Source organism: Arachis ipaensis, chromosome B3 (assembly GCF_059453495.1).
Source record: "Arachis ipaensis isolate K30076 ecotype BB chromosome B3, ASM5945349v1, whole genome shotgun sequence".
Lineage (NCBI taxonomy): Eukaryota > Viridiplantae > Streptophyta > Magnoliopsida > Fabales > Fabaceae > Arachis > Arachis ipaensis.
The window spans coordinates 84,275,268-84,289,155 of record NC_142438.1 but is presented as its reverse complement, the minus strand read 5'-3'; the positions used below and the strand labels follow the sequence as shown (position 1 = coordinate 84,289,155).

Sequence of the window (13,888 nt, the reverse complement as noted above, 5' to 3'; positions counted from 1 at the left end):
CATATTTGTTTGATTTTATGCATTTAGTTACTACTTGGTTAAAGTAATAAAATTCTTTTAAGACCCTATCTTTGAAAAATTTCACTAATTTAAATTGAAAAAATTTTATGTTAAAACTTGTTTGAAGTTGTATTCGGAACATGGTTTTTGAGCCAAAGAACACACAACCTGTGAGATTTGAGCTTATTTATATAGTTACATTATTTAACCATAAAATTTTTATTCTTGTGTGTTTTCTTCTCTATAACTGCAATCTTTGCTTTGTTCCATTCTATATGTCCATTATTTAGTATATTTACATGCTTGCATATGATTGAGGCCATTATTTGTTATTAGCTCAGTTATCCCAAATAAGCCTACCTTTTACATCACCTTTGTTAGCCACTTTGAGCCTTTTAATCCCCATTTGTTCTATATTTTACCACATCATTAGCCTTAAGCGGAAAACAAATTAATTATCCCAATTGAATCTTTGGTTAGCTTAAGATAGAGATTGTGTATCAAATAAGTGTGGGAAAATTGTGGGAACTTGGGTTAATAAGGGAATGTGTCATGTTTATAATTTATTTGAATATTGGGAATTTGGAAACCTACTCATAAAAAACCAAAATAGAAAAATAATGGAGAATCCATGTGCATTGATAAGTTATGTTTGCTTTTATGATTAAGTTTATAAAAAAAAAAAAAGAGAAAAAATATATATATAATAAAATAAATAAGGGGACAAAATTACCCCAATGATTAAGTTAATGAAAAATCAATGCACATGTGATAGATTAAAAAGAAAAAGGTACCTGAGTATGGGAATCATATAAAAGTGGGAATTATGGGTAGCTAAGCATGAACTAAAGTTATATAGAGTATATATATGTTAGGTGAAAGCTTAGGTTAATTAAAGATTCAATTTATAAAGCTCACTTGGCCATATATATACCTTTACCCTTACCTCAGCCCCATTACAACCTTGAAAAAGACCTCATGATGTTTGCATTTGTATGCTAAATTTTTGTTGATTGGTTAGATGAAGAACAAGGTTTAGAAAGTATGACTAGAGAAGAGTAGAGTGAATAACCCTATACACTTGAGAGATTAGAGTGATATACACTTCCAGTGAGGGGACGCTTAAATTCTATGTTCCCTGCTTTCATGAGCTGTCTTCTTACAAGTTCACTTGCTTTTTATTGTCTGATTTGAATTAGTGGAAATTGGTTTGTATTTGTCTTGGAGAACTTATTTACTCTTAACCAAGTAAGTAAAAGCATTTAGCATGTAGTTGCATTTATAGGTTGCATTTCATACCATTCCTCTTCATCTTTATAGCTTCTCTTGAGCTTAGCATGAGGACATGCTAGTGTTTAAGTGTGGGGAGGTTGATAAACCACTATTTCATGGTTTATGTTGTGCTCAATTGAGTGGTTTTTATCTACTCTTTACCCACTTATTCATACTATTTGCATGGTTTTACATTTACCTTCCTAATTATGTGCTTTGATTGAAAACATGCTTCTTTGATCTTATATTTGCTTATTATTAATCCTCTCTTATTACCTTTAGATGCGTTGATATGTGTGTTAAGTGTTTTCAGATATTATAAGGCAGGAATGGCTTGGAGGATGGGAAGAAAGCATGCAAAAGTGGAAGGAATGCAAGAAGTTGGAGAAATTGCTAAGCTGTCCAGCCTGACCTCTCTGCACTCAAACGGCTATAACTTTAGATACAGAGGTCCAAACAATGCGGTTCCAGTTGCGTTGGAAAGCTAACGTCTGGGGCTTTGATTTGATATATAATATGTTATAGTTTCCTGGATGCTAGGCGACGCGACTGCGTGATCCATGCGGCCGCATCGCACTGACGGAAATCAGCGCGTTTTGAATTCGCAACCAGCGAATTCTGGGCTATTTCTGACCCAGTTTGCGTCCCAGAAAACACAGATTAGAGGCTATAAAGTGAAGGAATGCATCCATTCATGAGGAGGCTCTCATAATTCACAATTTTAGGAGTAGATGTAGCTTTTAGAGAGAGAGGTTCTCTCCTCTCTCTTAGGATTAGGATTTAGGACTTCTCTTAGTTATAGGAGTGACACTCAATCCCAGGTTCTTTATTTTTATTTATTTTTCTTTTTCCAATTTAATTTATGAATTCCCATGTTATGATTTGAGCATTTTATTTAATATAATTCGAAGTATTTCAGACTCATGATTGTTCTCTTTAATTTATTAATGCCCTGTGTTTATCCAAATTATTTCCATTCAAGTAGAATTTCTCTCTTTTGGCTTTGGTTGAGAGATTGGTAACTCTTGAGTTATCAAACTCATTGTTGATTGAAAATTGAAAATTGGAATTAATTTGTCCACTTAACTTACCTTCATAGTTAGAGGTTAATAAGGTGGGGGAAGAATCCAATTCTCATCACAATTGATAAGGATAACTAGGATAGGACCTCCAGTTCTTCATACCTTGCCAAGAGTTTATTTTACAGTTATTTATTAATTTTTATTGCTTGAAAATATACCTATGCACATTGCCCAAACTCCAAATTTCTCAAAACCCCCGAGTTTACAATCTTCATAACCAATAATAAGAACATACCTGCCTGCAATTCCTTGAGAAGACGACCCGAGGTTTGAATACTCGGTTATCAATTTCAAAGGGGTTTGTTACTTGTGACAACCAAAACGTTTGTACGAAGGGATTTCTGTCGGTTTAGAGACTATATCTACAACGCGACTGTTTTTATGACATTCTTTACTGGCAAAAACCCTAACGTCAATCCTTCTATTCATACATTTGATTTTATGAACAAAATTGATTTATCTGCAATTTAATGTGTATGCAGATGCCAAACTTAATATTTGGCCATATTCTCCATCAAAATGAAATAGCATTGATAAACCACTATGGTTTATAATGTGTTTAATTGTGTGGTTTTATCATGATCTTTATCCACTTATTCATATGATTAGCATGCATTTATATTTCCTTCCTAAAATTATTACATGATTGAAAACTTGCTTCCTAGAGACTTTTAATTACGTATTTTAATTCTCCTTTATTCTATTCGATGTCGTGATCTGTGTGTTAAGTGTTTCAGGCTTTATAGGGCATGAATGAATTGGAGATTGGAAAGGAAGCTTGCAAAAATGGAAGGAACACAAGAAATTGAGGAGATGACCAGCGAGAAGTGACGCGGCTGCATGGCTCAGCGACCGCGAGAAAGAGAGGAAATCACAGTGACGCGGCCGCATGGCTCACGCGACCGCGCGGATTGGAATAGCAAAAGTGACGCGTAGGCGTGGACGACGCGCTCGCGTGGCAGGGCAAAATGCCGAATGACGCGGCCCCATGAATGACATGATCGCGTGACGTGCGCGATTTGCATAATCTGCAGAATTCGATGGGGTGATTTTGGGCCCTGTTTTGACCGAGTTTTCGGCCCAGAAAAGCAGACTAGACCCAGATGACATGCAAAAACCAACAACAACATTCATTCTACACAATTTTAGTTCTTAGATCTAGTTTTACTCCTCCTCTAGGTTTTCTCTCTACACATTCATAGTTCTTAGGATTTTTATTTCTATTGCTTTTTGGGATATTGAGAAGAGTTATTACCTCACCAAGACTTCGTCATTCTAGTTCGTTTTCTTTACTTGGCACTACTCTTCCATGTCCTTTAATTTACTCAATTTTACTATTGGATTATTTTAGAATTTATTAATACAAGAATTAATTTTATTTTTAATTAATTTCTTTGATTTCTATTTATCATGTCTTTCTTTAATTCCCTTTCCTATGTTATAAATTCTACATTCACAATGAGCGAGTAGTTCCCTAACCTGATGGGGAGTTGATTGAAAGGAACCCTTGAGTTGGAATGCTTAAAAAGAAGAATTGTAATTGGGTTTATTGTTGGATTGCCCTCTAGTCACTGACACCAATCACTTTTAATTGAGTGGGTTGGAACTTGTGAATAGAAGTAGCATTCCAACTTGTTTGACTTTCCCTTACCTAGTAAGGGATAACTAAACAGAACAACCTTCAATTATCAATTAATCTTGAGAGTACTCCAACAAGAATAGGGCTTCCAGCTAATCTACTCCCAGTCAAGGTTTTTATTTAAATTACATAAATTATCTAATTTAATTTCCCGTTATTCAATTCAAACCATTTTGAAAACATCTGATTAATAAAATAGCACACCTTTCTGCAACTCGTTGGGAGACGACCTGGGATTCATACTCCCAATATTTTAATTTTAATTTTTGTGACACCCTTCTAAATTGATAAGCAGATTTCTGGTTGGTTAAGAACTATACTTGCAACGCATATCTTATAACAATTCTTTACTCGCCAATTTCTGCCACGTCAATTTTTGGCGCCGTTGCCGGGGAGTTGCAATAGAGTGCTAAGTTATTGATTGGAATTTATTTATTTGTATTTTATTTTATCTTGCTACTATGAGCTGCTTGTTTCTTTCGTTAGATGACGCGTTCACTTCCTGATCCAAGCTTGCCAGTATTCGATCCTGACATTGAAAGAACTATTTCACGAATAAGGCAAGCTCGGCGTCTGTTAGTCCTCTCTGAGGGCGGATCTGAAACGTCATTTGAGGAAGAAACCAGCCCCCGTTCTACTGATTCGGTTGATTTATGTGTAGGTGACATGGCAGCACCTAGGAGAGTTACTATCCAAGAGGCTGGAGCCCCTGATTTTACAATGCAACCGTTTCAAGCGCATCACCCAGCGGTGGCTACAGACTTTGAAATAAAGACTGCACTGCTCAATTTGATGCCCAAGTTTCATGGCTTACCTACTCAAGAGCCTATCAAACACCTGAGAGATTTTAAAGCAGCCTGTTCTACTGTCAGGCGTGATGGTGTAGATGAAACTTCAATTTTGTTGAAAGCTTTCCCGTTTTCTCTTGAGGGAAAGGCAAGAGAGTTGTACTACACTCAACCCGTAGCAATTGTATCTAACTGGGATACACTTAGAAGATAATTTTTGGAAATGTTCTTTCCAGCGGAAGTTACTGATAAACTGAGGAAAGACATTTCCATGATTGTTCAGGACAAATCTGAGACTCTCTATGAATACTGGGAGCGCTTCAATAATCTTCTGGAAGCATGCCCCCACCATATGATTGACAAGATAGTGTTACTCGGTTACGTCACACAGGGCATGAGGCCCCAAGATAAGACCACATTGGAAAGTGCTAGAAATGGGTCTATGAAAAAGTATAAGACCACTGATGAGGCATGGCAATTGATCAGCGACATAGCTGAATCTACTCGAAATCACAGGCGGAAACGAGGCCATTCAAAAACCGTTGTAGAAGTATCCTCTAGTAGAGAGACTGCTGCTCTAACTCAGAGTATCTGTGAAATGACCAACTTGCTGAAGCAGATGCAATTGAATCAACAACAAGTTCAGCAAGCTCAACCTTCTCCACCACATCAATGCCAACAGTTAGTCCCACAGAGAGTTTGCAGAGTCTGTGCTGATTATAGCCATTATACTGATGAATGTCCGCAGCTCCAGCAGGAAGACAACACCGTGGCAGCCACTCATAACTTCTATGACCGCCCCAACCAAGGGTACAATCAGGGTGGCAATTACAGCCATGGATGGCAGGACAATTCTAACCAGAATTGGAGGGACAACAACAACAGAGGAGGCAGAGACAATCAGGGAAATTAGAGGTGGAATAATAACAACAACAGGCAGCAGAACCAGAACCAGCCTTACAGAGCACCTCATCTGAGGCAATCCTAAGGACCATAGAATACCCAACAGCAGACCTCTCAAATTACTTATCCTTCTTCATCTTCTAATGACGACTTACTACAATCTATTGATCGGAGACAACAGACCATGGAAAATAACCTTTATGCTACACTAAATGGTCTGAACTCTACTTTACAAGCTCTTGTCTCACAGATTGGATCAATGAATAACTTCAATAACCAGCCTTTGAGCTCCAGTGGAATCCCCTCTCAACCATTACCCAATCCAAAGGGTGGCATTAATGCCATCACCCAAAGGTCCAAAACCACACTGCAGGAGAGGAATCAGAAGGAGCCAAGCCCACCAGAACATGCCTCAGCTGAAGAGGTAGTGGAAATAGAAGATGTTGAAGAGGAAGAGGACATACAGGACATGGCTGAAAAAGAAGAAGTTCAACCACAGAAGGAAGCACCAAAGGGCGCAGACACTGCAGAAGACACCACTCCCATTCTATTTCCACAACTTGCAAAGAAGCCCAGGAAGCAGCTGGAACCTGATCCCAAAATGGTAGAGATATTCAAAAAGGTTGAGGTAACTGTTCCTCTTTTTGATGTTATTCAACAGGTACCTAAATATGCAAAGTTTCTAAAAGATTTATATATACATAAAGACAAAATTAATGAATTAGAAACTATTCGTTTAGGAAGTTCGATATCTGTTTTAATGGGAGGTTTACCTGAAAAGTGTAGTGACCCTGGTCCATGTATGGTTAATTGTACTATTGGTGGTGTAGTATTTTCTGACTGCATGTGTGATTTAGGAGCATGTGTGAGTATAATACCTTTGTCTATATATGATATTTTGAGGCTCCCTCCCTTAAAAAGGTCGGCAGCTCATTTTGTGTTAACAGATAAAAGCATTGTTACAGTGGCTGGAGTTGCTGAAGATGTATTAGTGGGCATTAAGGGGTTCACATTTTCCATTGATTTTTATATCCTGGAGATGTCCCAAAATGACTCAGAGAAGCCATCATCAATCCTACTCGAAAGACCATTCCTGAAGATCTCGAAGTTCAAATTAGATGCTTTTTCAGGAACATACAGTTTTGAAATAGATGGCCGAGTAGTAATCTTCAATCTGAATGGAGTTATGAAGCATCCTCCGGAGGATCATTCTATCCTCCAGTGTGACATCATAGATGAAACTGTGGCTGAAGTTCACCAGAAGGAATTTGAAGAGAAGTACATAGGACAAGGTCCAAGTGTGGGGACATTCTCGGAGGATAATGACAGTGCTTTACCATTGTTACCAGCTCCAGACAACCCAGAGCCTGACCATGATCAGAAGTTAGAATTAAAACCCCTTCCTCCACACCTCAAATATGCTTACCTTGAAGACGAGCAAAAGTTTCCAGTTATCATTGCAAGGGAACTCACTTCTCAACAGGAAGAGCAGTTACTTAGTGTGCTGAGGATGCACAAGAAGGCAATTGGTTGGAGTTTGGCAGACATAGTAGGCATCAACCCTCAAGTCTGTGAGCATAGGATATTTTTAGAAGAGGGAGCAAGACCTGTCCATCAACCCCAGAGAAGACTGAACCCCACTATCTTAGAGGTTGTCAAGAAGGAGGTGACCAGACTACTGGAGGCAGATATCATCTACCCCATTTCAGACAGTGAATGGGTAAGCCCAGTACAAGTGGTGCCCAAGAAGTCTGGAGTCACTACAGTGAAGAATGAGCATGGAGATCTCATGGCAACCAGAGTTCAGAACGCCTGGAAGGTCTACATAGACTACAGACGCCTCAACCAGGCCACTCGTAAGGATCACTATCCTCTTCCATTCATTGATCAAGTGCTGGATCGCCTGTCAGGTAAATCACATTATTGTTTTTTAGATGGTTACACAGGTTATTTCCAGATTTATATAGGTCCTGAGGATCAGAAAAAGACCACTTTCACATGTCTTTTTGGGACTTATGCTTACAAGAGAATGCCCTTTGGCTTGTGCAATGCACCAGCTACCTTCCAAAGGTGCATGATGAGTCTTTTCTCTGATCTTATTGAGGACTGTATAGAAGTTTTATGGATGATTTTAGTGTATATGGCGATTCCTTTATCCTTTGCTTAGATGGATTATCTAGAGTATTAGATAGATGTGTCAGTACAAACCTTGTATTAAATTTTGAAAAATGTCACTTTATGGTAAAACAAGGTATTGTACTAGGACATGTTGTGTCTAATACTGGCATTTCTATAGATCCAGCAAAGGTGGATGTTATTTCTAGTTTACCTTACCCATCCTCTGTGAGGGAATTCCGTTCGTTCCTTGGCCATGCAGGTTTTTACAAGAGATTCATTAAGGACTTCAGTAAGGTAGCACTTCCCTTATCTAGACTACTGCAGAAGGATATTGAGTTCGAGTTCAGTGAGGATTGCAAACAAGCGTTTGATAAGCTGAAGACCGCCCTGACTCAAGCTCCAATTGTCAGAGGACCAAACTGGAGCCAGCCATTTGAAATAATGTGCGACGCCTCCAACCATGCAGTAGGAGCGGCACTGGCTCAGCGTGAAGGTAAGGACCCCTTTGTTATTGCTTATGCGTCTAAAACCTTAGATGCCGCTCAGTCCAATTACACTACTACGGAGATAGAGCTTCTTGCTATTGTTATTGCTCTGGATAAATTCTGAGCCTATTTACTTGGTACGAAGGTAGTAGTGTACTCAGACCACGCAGCTCTAAAGTATCTATTAGCTAAAAAGGAGTCCAAACCAAGGCTTATATGTTGGATACTGCTATTACAAGAATTTGATTTGGAAATTAAGGATAGGAGTGGTAACCAGAATTTAGTGGCAGACCACTTGAGTCACCTTGGGCACATTACAGATGACCCCACTCCTATAGCTGATAATTTCCCATTTGATAACCTGCAAGCAGTATCTGAGGTAGTCCCTTGGTATGCACCTGTAGCTAATTATCTAGTTAGCCGTATAATTCCTCCAAAATTTTCGAAGCATCAAAGATACAAGCTAAAAAGTGAGTCTAAATATTATATATGGGATGACCCGTATTTATGGAGATGTGGCGCTGACCAGGTAATTAGACGATGTGTGCCTCAATCAGAATTCCAGTCCATCTTAGAGGCCTGTCACTCATCTGAAAGTGGGGGACATTTTGGCCCTCAAAGAACAGCTAGAAAAATCTTAGACGGTGGATTCTGGTGGCCTACTCTTTTTAGGGACGCTGCTGAATTTTGTAAGTCTTGTTTCCCATGCCAAAAATTTGGTAATATATCCAAGAAGGATGAGATGCCTCAACAAATTTTGCTTTTCTGTGAAATTTTTTATGTTTGGGGCATTGACTTCATGGGTCCATTTCCAAATTCTAATGGTTATTTTTATATATTGTTAGCTGTGGATTACGTTTCCAAATGGGTGGAAGCAATTCCTACCCGCACTGATGATGCTATCACTGTTGTTTCTTTTGTGAGAAATCACATTATTTGTCGCTTTGGATCACCACGAGCGATCGTGAGCGATCAAGGCACCCATTTTTGTAACAGAAGACTAACAGGATTAATGAAAAAGCATAGGATAATTCATAAGGTTGCAACAGCCTACCATCCTCAGACTAATGGGCAAGCCGAGGTGTCAAACAGAGAGATAAAGCATATCTTGCAGAAGATAGTCAAACCTCATAGAAGAGACTGGAGCATCAGGCTACAAGATGCACTCTGGGCATACAGAACAGTATACAAAACACCCATTGGGATGAGTCCTTTCCGCTTAGTTTATGGAAAAGCTTGTCATCTCCCTGTTGAAATAGAGCACAAAGCCTTTTGGGCAGTAAAGGAGTGCAACATGGGAATTGAGAAAGCCGGAGCTGAAAGGAAGTTGCAACTGCAAGAACTGGAAAGCCTTCGCCTAGAAGCTTATGAGAACTCAAGACTATACAAGGAGAAGATGAAGGATGTACATGATCAACACATCAAGAGAAAAGAGTTCCAACCTGGGGATTTAGTCCTCCTTTACAAATCTCGACTGAGGATCATGCCAGGTAAGTTGAGATCAAGATGGGAAGGTCCATACAGAGTAGAGAAGGCCGAACCGTACGGAGTTTTTCACCTAAGTCATCCTTCAAGCTCTGAACTTATCAAAGTTAATGGACAACATTTAAAGCTGTACCATGGAGAGAGGATGGAGAAAAACAAGGAGCTCGAGATCTTCCCCTTGGAAGATCCCCATATAGCCGAAGACTGAGCAAGTGGAGCGTCCAACTTACGGACGTTAAAGCAAAGTGCTAGGTGGGAGACAACCCAACATGGTATGATCGATCTTTTCTTTATTCTTAGTTTTCCTATTCAATAACTCTTCTCTTTATTAGTACATTTTGCGCATCTGCATTTACATACTTTTATTTAAAAAAAAAATTTCACGCGACGTGACCGCATCATTGACGCGTCCGCGCCGTAAGTGATTGGAGGGAATAATAAAACGAACAGAGAGTCACGCGAGAGCGTGGCTGGAGGCGTTCCCATGGCACAAATTGCCCCACGCAACTGCGTCACTGACGCGTCCGCGTCGGGTGGGAACATTGGCCTCCCATGCGACCGCGTCACTCACGCGGCCGCGTGCCCTGGAATTTGACGTGAAAAGGGTGCACGACGGAAAGTTGTGCTAGAGTGGTGCTGGATTAGCGCTGAACGCACAATTCTTCCCACGCGGACGCATGGCTCATGCGTCCGCGTCATATCCTTCTAATGGCCACTCACGCGATCGCATGCCCCACGCGATCGCGTCACCCAACATTTGGCGCAATAAGAGTTTGAACAGAGAGTTGTGCAAGTGCGAGGCTGCCCTCGCGCCAGTAGCATAAAACGGGTCACGCGACCGCGTGACCGACGCGACCGCGTCAATTAGTATAAGTGAAAGTCGCGCGACCGCGTGTCCCACACGACCGCGTCGCTTGCGCCGCACAGCTTCCCTTATTTGCCAATTATCTTATCTTTCTTTTCCCTAAATCCTATTTCTTTTTTCCTCCTTATTTCTTCCTTCTTCCTTCTTCCTTGTTTTTCACTTTCTACTCTCTCTCTCTCTCTCTCACCTCCATTAACGAGGTTTTCTTTTCTTCTTCCCCCCTACTTTTCTATTATTCTCCTTATTTTTATATGTTATCTTCTTTTCTTTTCTTTTTACTTTCATTATCCATATTTTCTTTTTCTTTCTTTTTCCTTTTTACTTGGTGTTGGAAATTTATTTGAGTCATTATTTCTCATTATATGCTTGTGGATTGTTGTAAAATTGTTTGGCAATTATATATTACTTTTTTTTAAAGGGTTGCTTGCATGTTCACTTTAATACTTTCTATACCTTATTTACCATGCATGCTATGTGTTTGTGAAAAAGCCCATATGGCATCATGCATTTTTCTACATTATTCTATTCTACTATTCAATGCTTGCTTTTCACAAATTCCCTTTACTAATGTATTAATTGAATTTAATTGTCAATACAGACGTGATGGCTAGTTTGTTACGAGTGATAACACATTCAACTAACTAAATGCTTGATCTATGCTACTCATGCCTTTGCCTGCATGCCAATAAATCCCTTGCATTTAATGATCCTCCAATGCACTTGCTATATTTCCATTGATGAACTTTTCACATGTAGTCATGACCATGTGTTAACAACATCCTCTTTACCGTGCATTGTTTATCACTTATACAACCCTCTTTCCTTGCTCTATCTCTTTGAATTTACGTTACTTTCTTTTTTCCCTTTTCAGGATGGCCGCCAAGAAAGGAAAAGAGAAAGCTACTCCCAAACCACCAGCAAGAAGAGGAATAAAAAGAGCATTAGTGGCAGAGCCCTCTTCAACTGCGGTTAAACCCTCAACAAAAAGAACTAAGAGGATGATAAAGGTTGATGATAAAGAAAGGGCCTTCCCAGCAAAGGACACTGCGCGATTTCCCAATCGCTACTGTGAGCAGATGTTCCCCATCCTGGCAGACAGGAGTTACAACAACGAATACCTTCTTCTCCTTCCAAACCATATTGCTACCTTTGTTGAGCCGCAAATTGCACAAAGACAATGGGGTTTCCTACAGAGACAGCCGAGGCAGGTCAATCTTTCTTCGGTAGTCGAGTTCTACTCCAACTTCCACCTGCCAACCCTGCAGTCTGTCTTTGTCCGTCAGAAGCAAGTCCCCATTACAGAAGAGGCCATTCAAAAAGCTCTAGGTCTTCCCCCTATTCCAGAAGGATTGGACGCCTTTCAAGAAGCCACACTCAAGCGCCAGATGTACCAATTTGACTGGGACGCCGTTCTCAGAGTTATCGCACTACCTGGCAGCCGTTGGATCTATGGATACCATCGTACCCGCCCTAAGGGAATATCGGCTTCAGCACTTACCTTGGAGGCTCGCGTATGGGCACAGATCATGTCCTATTACGTCTTTCCGAGCACTCACGAGTCCTCCTTCACTGCGGACATGGCCGTTCTACTATGGTGCATCCTTACAGACCAACCTCTGAACCTACCAAGATACATCCGGAATGCCATGGGACACGTGCAAATTGCGGGCAACTTACCTTTTCCCGCCTTGGTCTTAGATCTTGTCTCAGCAGCCGGAATTTCCTACAGAGCTGGGGACACCAAAGCCATGCTCCCACGAGATGATCAGTATGTCCCTAACGGGAAATACATCAGATCTCCACCAGCCACCACAAGCCATCCTACTGAACCGGTTGAAGAAATTCCTTCTTCAACACCACAAGCACCTACAACAGACCAACTACTCCATCAGATACTCAAAAGGTTGGATCGGCAGGAACACAAAGCTAAGATGAGAGAGCGCCGTAACAAGCACCGATTCACATACCTCAAGGAGCTGATTATGGGAAAATTCAAGGACTCAGACACCCCAGCCTCCACTTCCTTTACCAGCACAGGAAGCCATGATGGTCCCGACTGTGGAGATATTGCTACCAGCCCACCTTTGTTCCTGACAGATGGTACCGAGGACCGTGCAAAGCCTTAAGTGTGGGGAGGTCGGTCAGTACCTGACTTCCAGAGGTAATTTCTCTTCCCTAAACACCAATAAATTAGGATATTTAGTTAGTTTTTCTTTTGTAGAATAGGATAAATTGCATAGTAATAGGTTTGTTACATTATTTAACCATAATTATTTTATTCTTGTGTGTTTACTTCTCTATGATTGTAATCTATATTTTGTTTCATCCTATATGTCCAATGTTTATTATATTTGTATGATTACATACGATTGAGGCCATTATTTGTTTAAACTCACTTATCTAAATTAAACCTACCCTTTCAATTACCTTTGTTAGCCACTTTGAGCCTTTAAATCCCATTTGTTCTATATTTTACCACATTACTAGCCTTTAGCGGAAAAAACAATTGTATATTCCAAATTGAATCTTTGGTTAGCTTAAGATAGAATTATGTGTGCTAATTAAGTATGAAAAATTGTGGGAACAAAAGATAATAAGGGAATGTGTCATCTATACCAATATATAAAGGTAATACCATAGTTTGGTGTCCAATTTTGGTAGACATCATTTGCCCTCAAATAATTTATTTTACAAACTAAAATTATGGACAAAATAGTAAAAATACATTTTTGTTTTTAATTAAAAATCATTAACCCATAAAAAAGTTAAATAACTACCCACTAAAATGAAAACAGTTTTGTTACTTCTATTAACTTCCCACTAAAATGAAAACAGTTCTTTACTTCTATAAATATAACAACACATCTTCCATTGCCTCCATCCACTGTAGTTTGGATTTTACTTTTCTATATTTTTCTTGCTGTTTGGTTCTTTTCCTTCCTTCAACACTCTCGCCTCCATCCTCTTCCATTGCATTCATCCACTGCACTTACAAATTTTATTCCGTTACTACTTTTATGCATAACATTCACTTATATCTCTTCTTTTCTTTAGTTTACTTATCTAATCTATATTTTCAGTCATTTTTCTGTTTTTTTAATTTATTCCCAACTTTTGACGTATGAAAACAGTACTGTATCTTCTTTTTTTTTATCAATTTATTAGATTGATATATAACATTTAAATGTGGCAAGATAAGAACTATGTTATACATTTTTTATTGTTTTAATCTTTATGATTATTTTCTTCTC

The 13,888-nt window shown here is 39.4% G+C and overlaps 1 protein-coding gene and 1 non-coding gene across 2 annotated transcripts; one reads left to right on the top strand and one right to left on the bottom strand.

The window, feature by feature from the left end:
• Window positions 1–5,031: 5,031 nt before the first annotated feature.
• LOC148571387 (small nucleolar RNA R71) lies at window positions 5,032–5,139 on the bottom strand. The gene has a single exon (XR_015908218.1). It is a non-coding gene; the product is annotated as a small nucleolar RNA R71 (small nucleolar RNA).
• Window positions 5,140–12,163: 7,024 nt separating this feature from the next.
• On the top strand, window positions 12,164–12,763 carry LOC148571386 (uncharacterized). The gene has a single exon (XM_088508531.1). The coding sequence runs from the start codon at window positions 12,164–12,166 to the stop codon at window positions 12,761–12,763; it is 600 nt and encodes a 199-aa protein (XP_088364657.1).
• The last annotated feature ends 1,125 nt before the right edge of the window (window positions 12,764–13,888 follow it).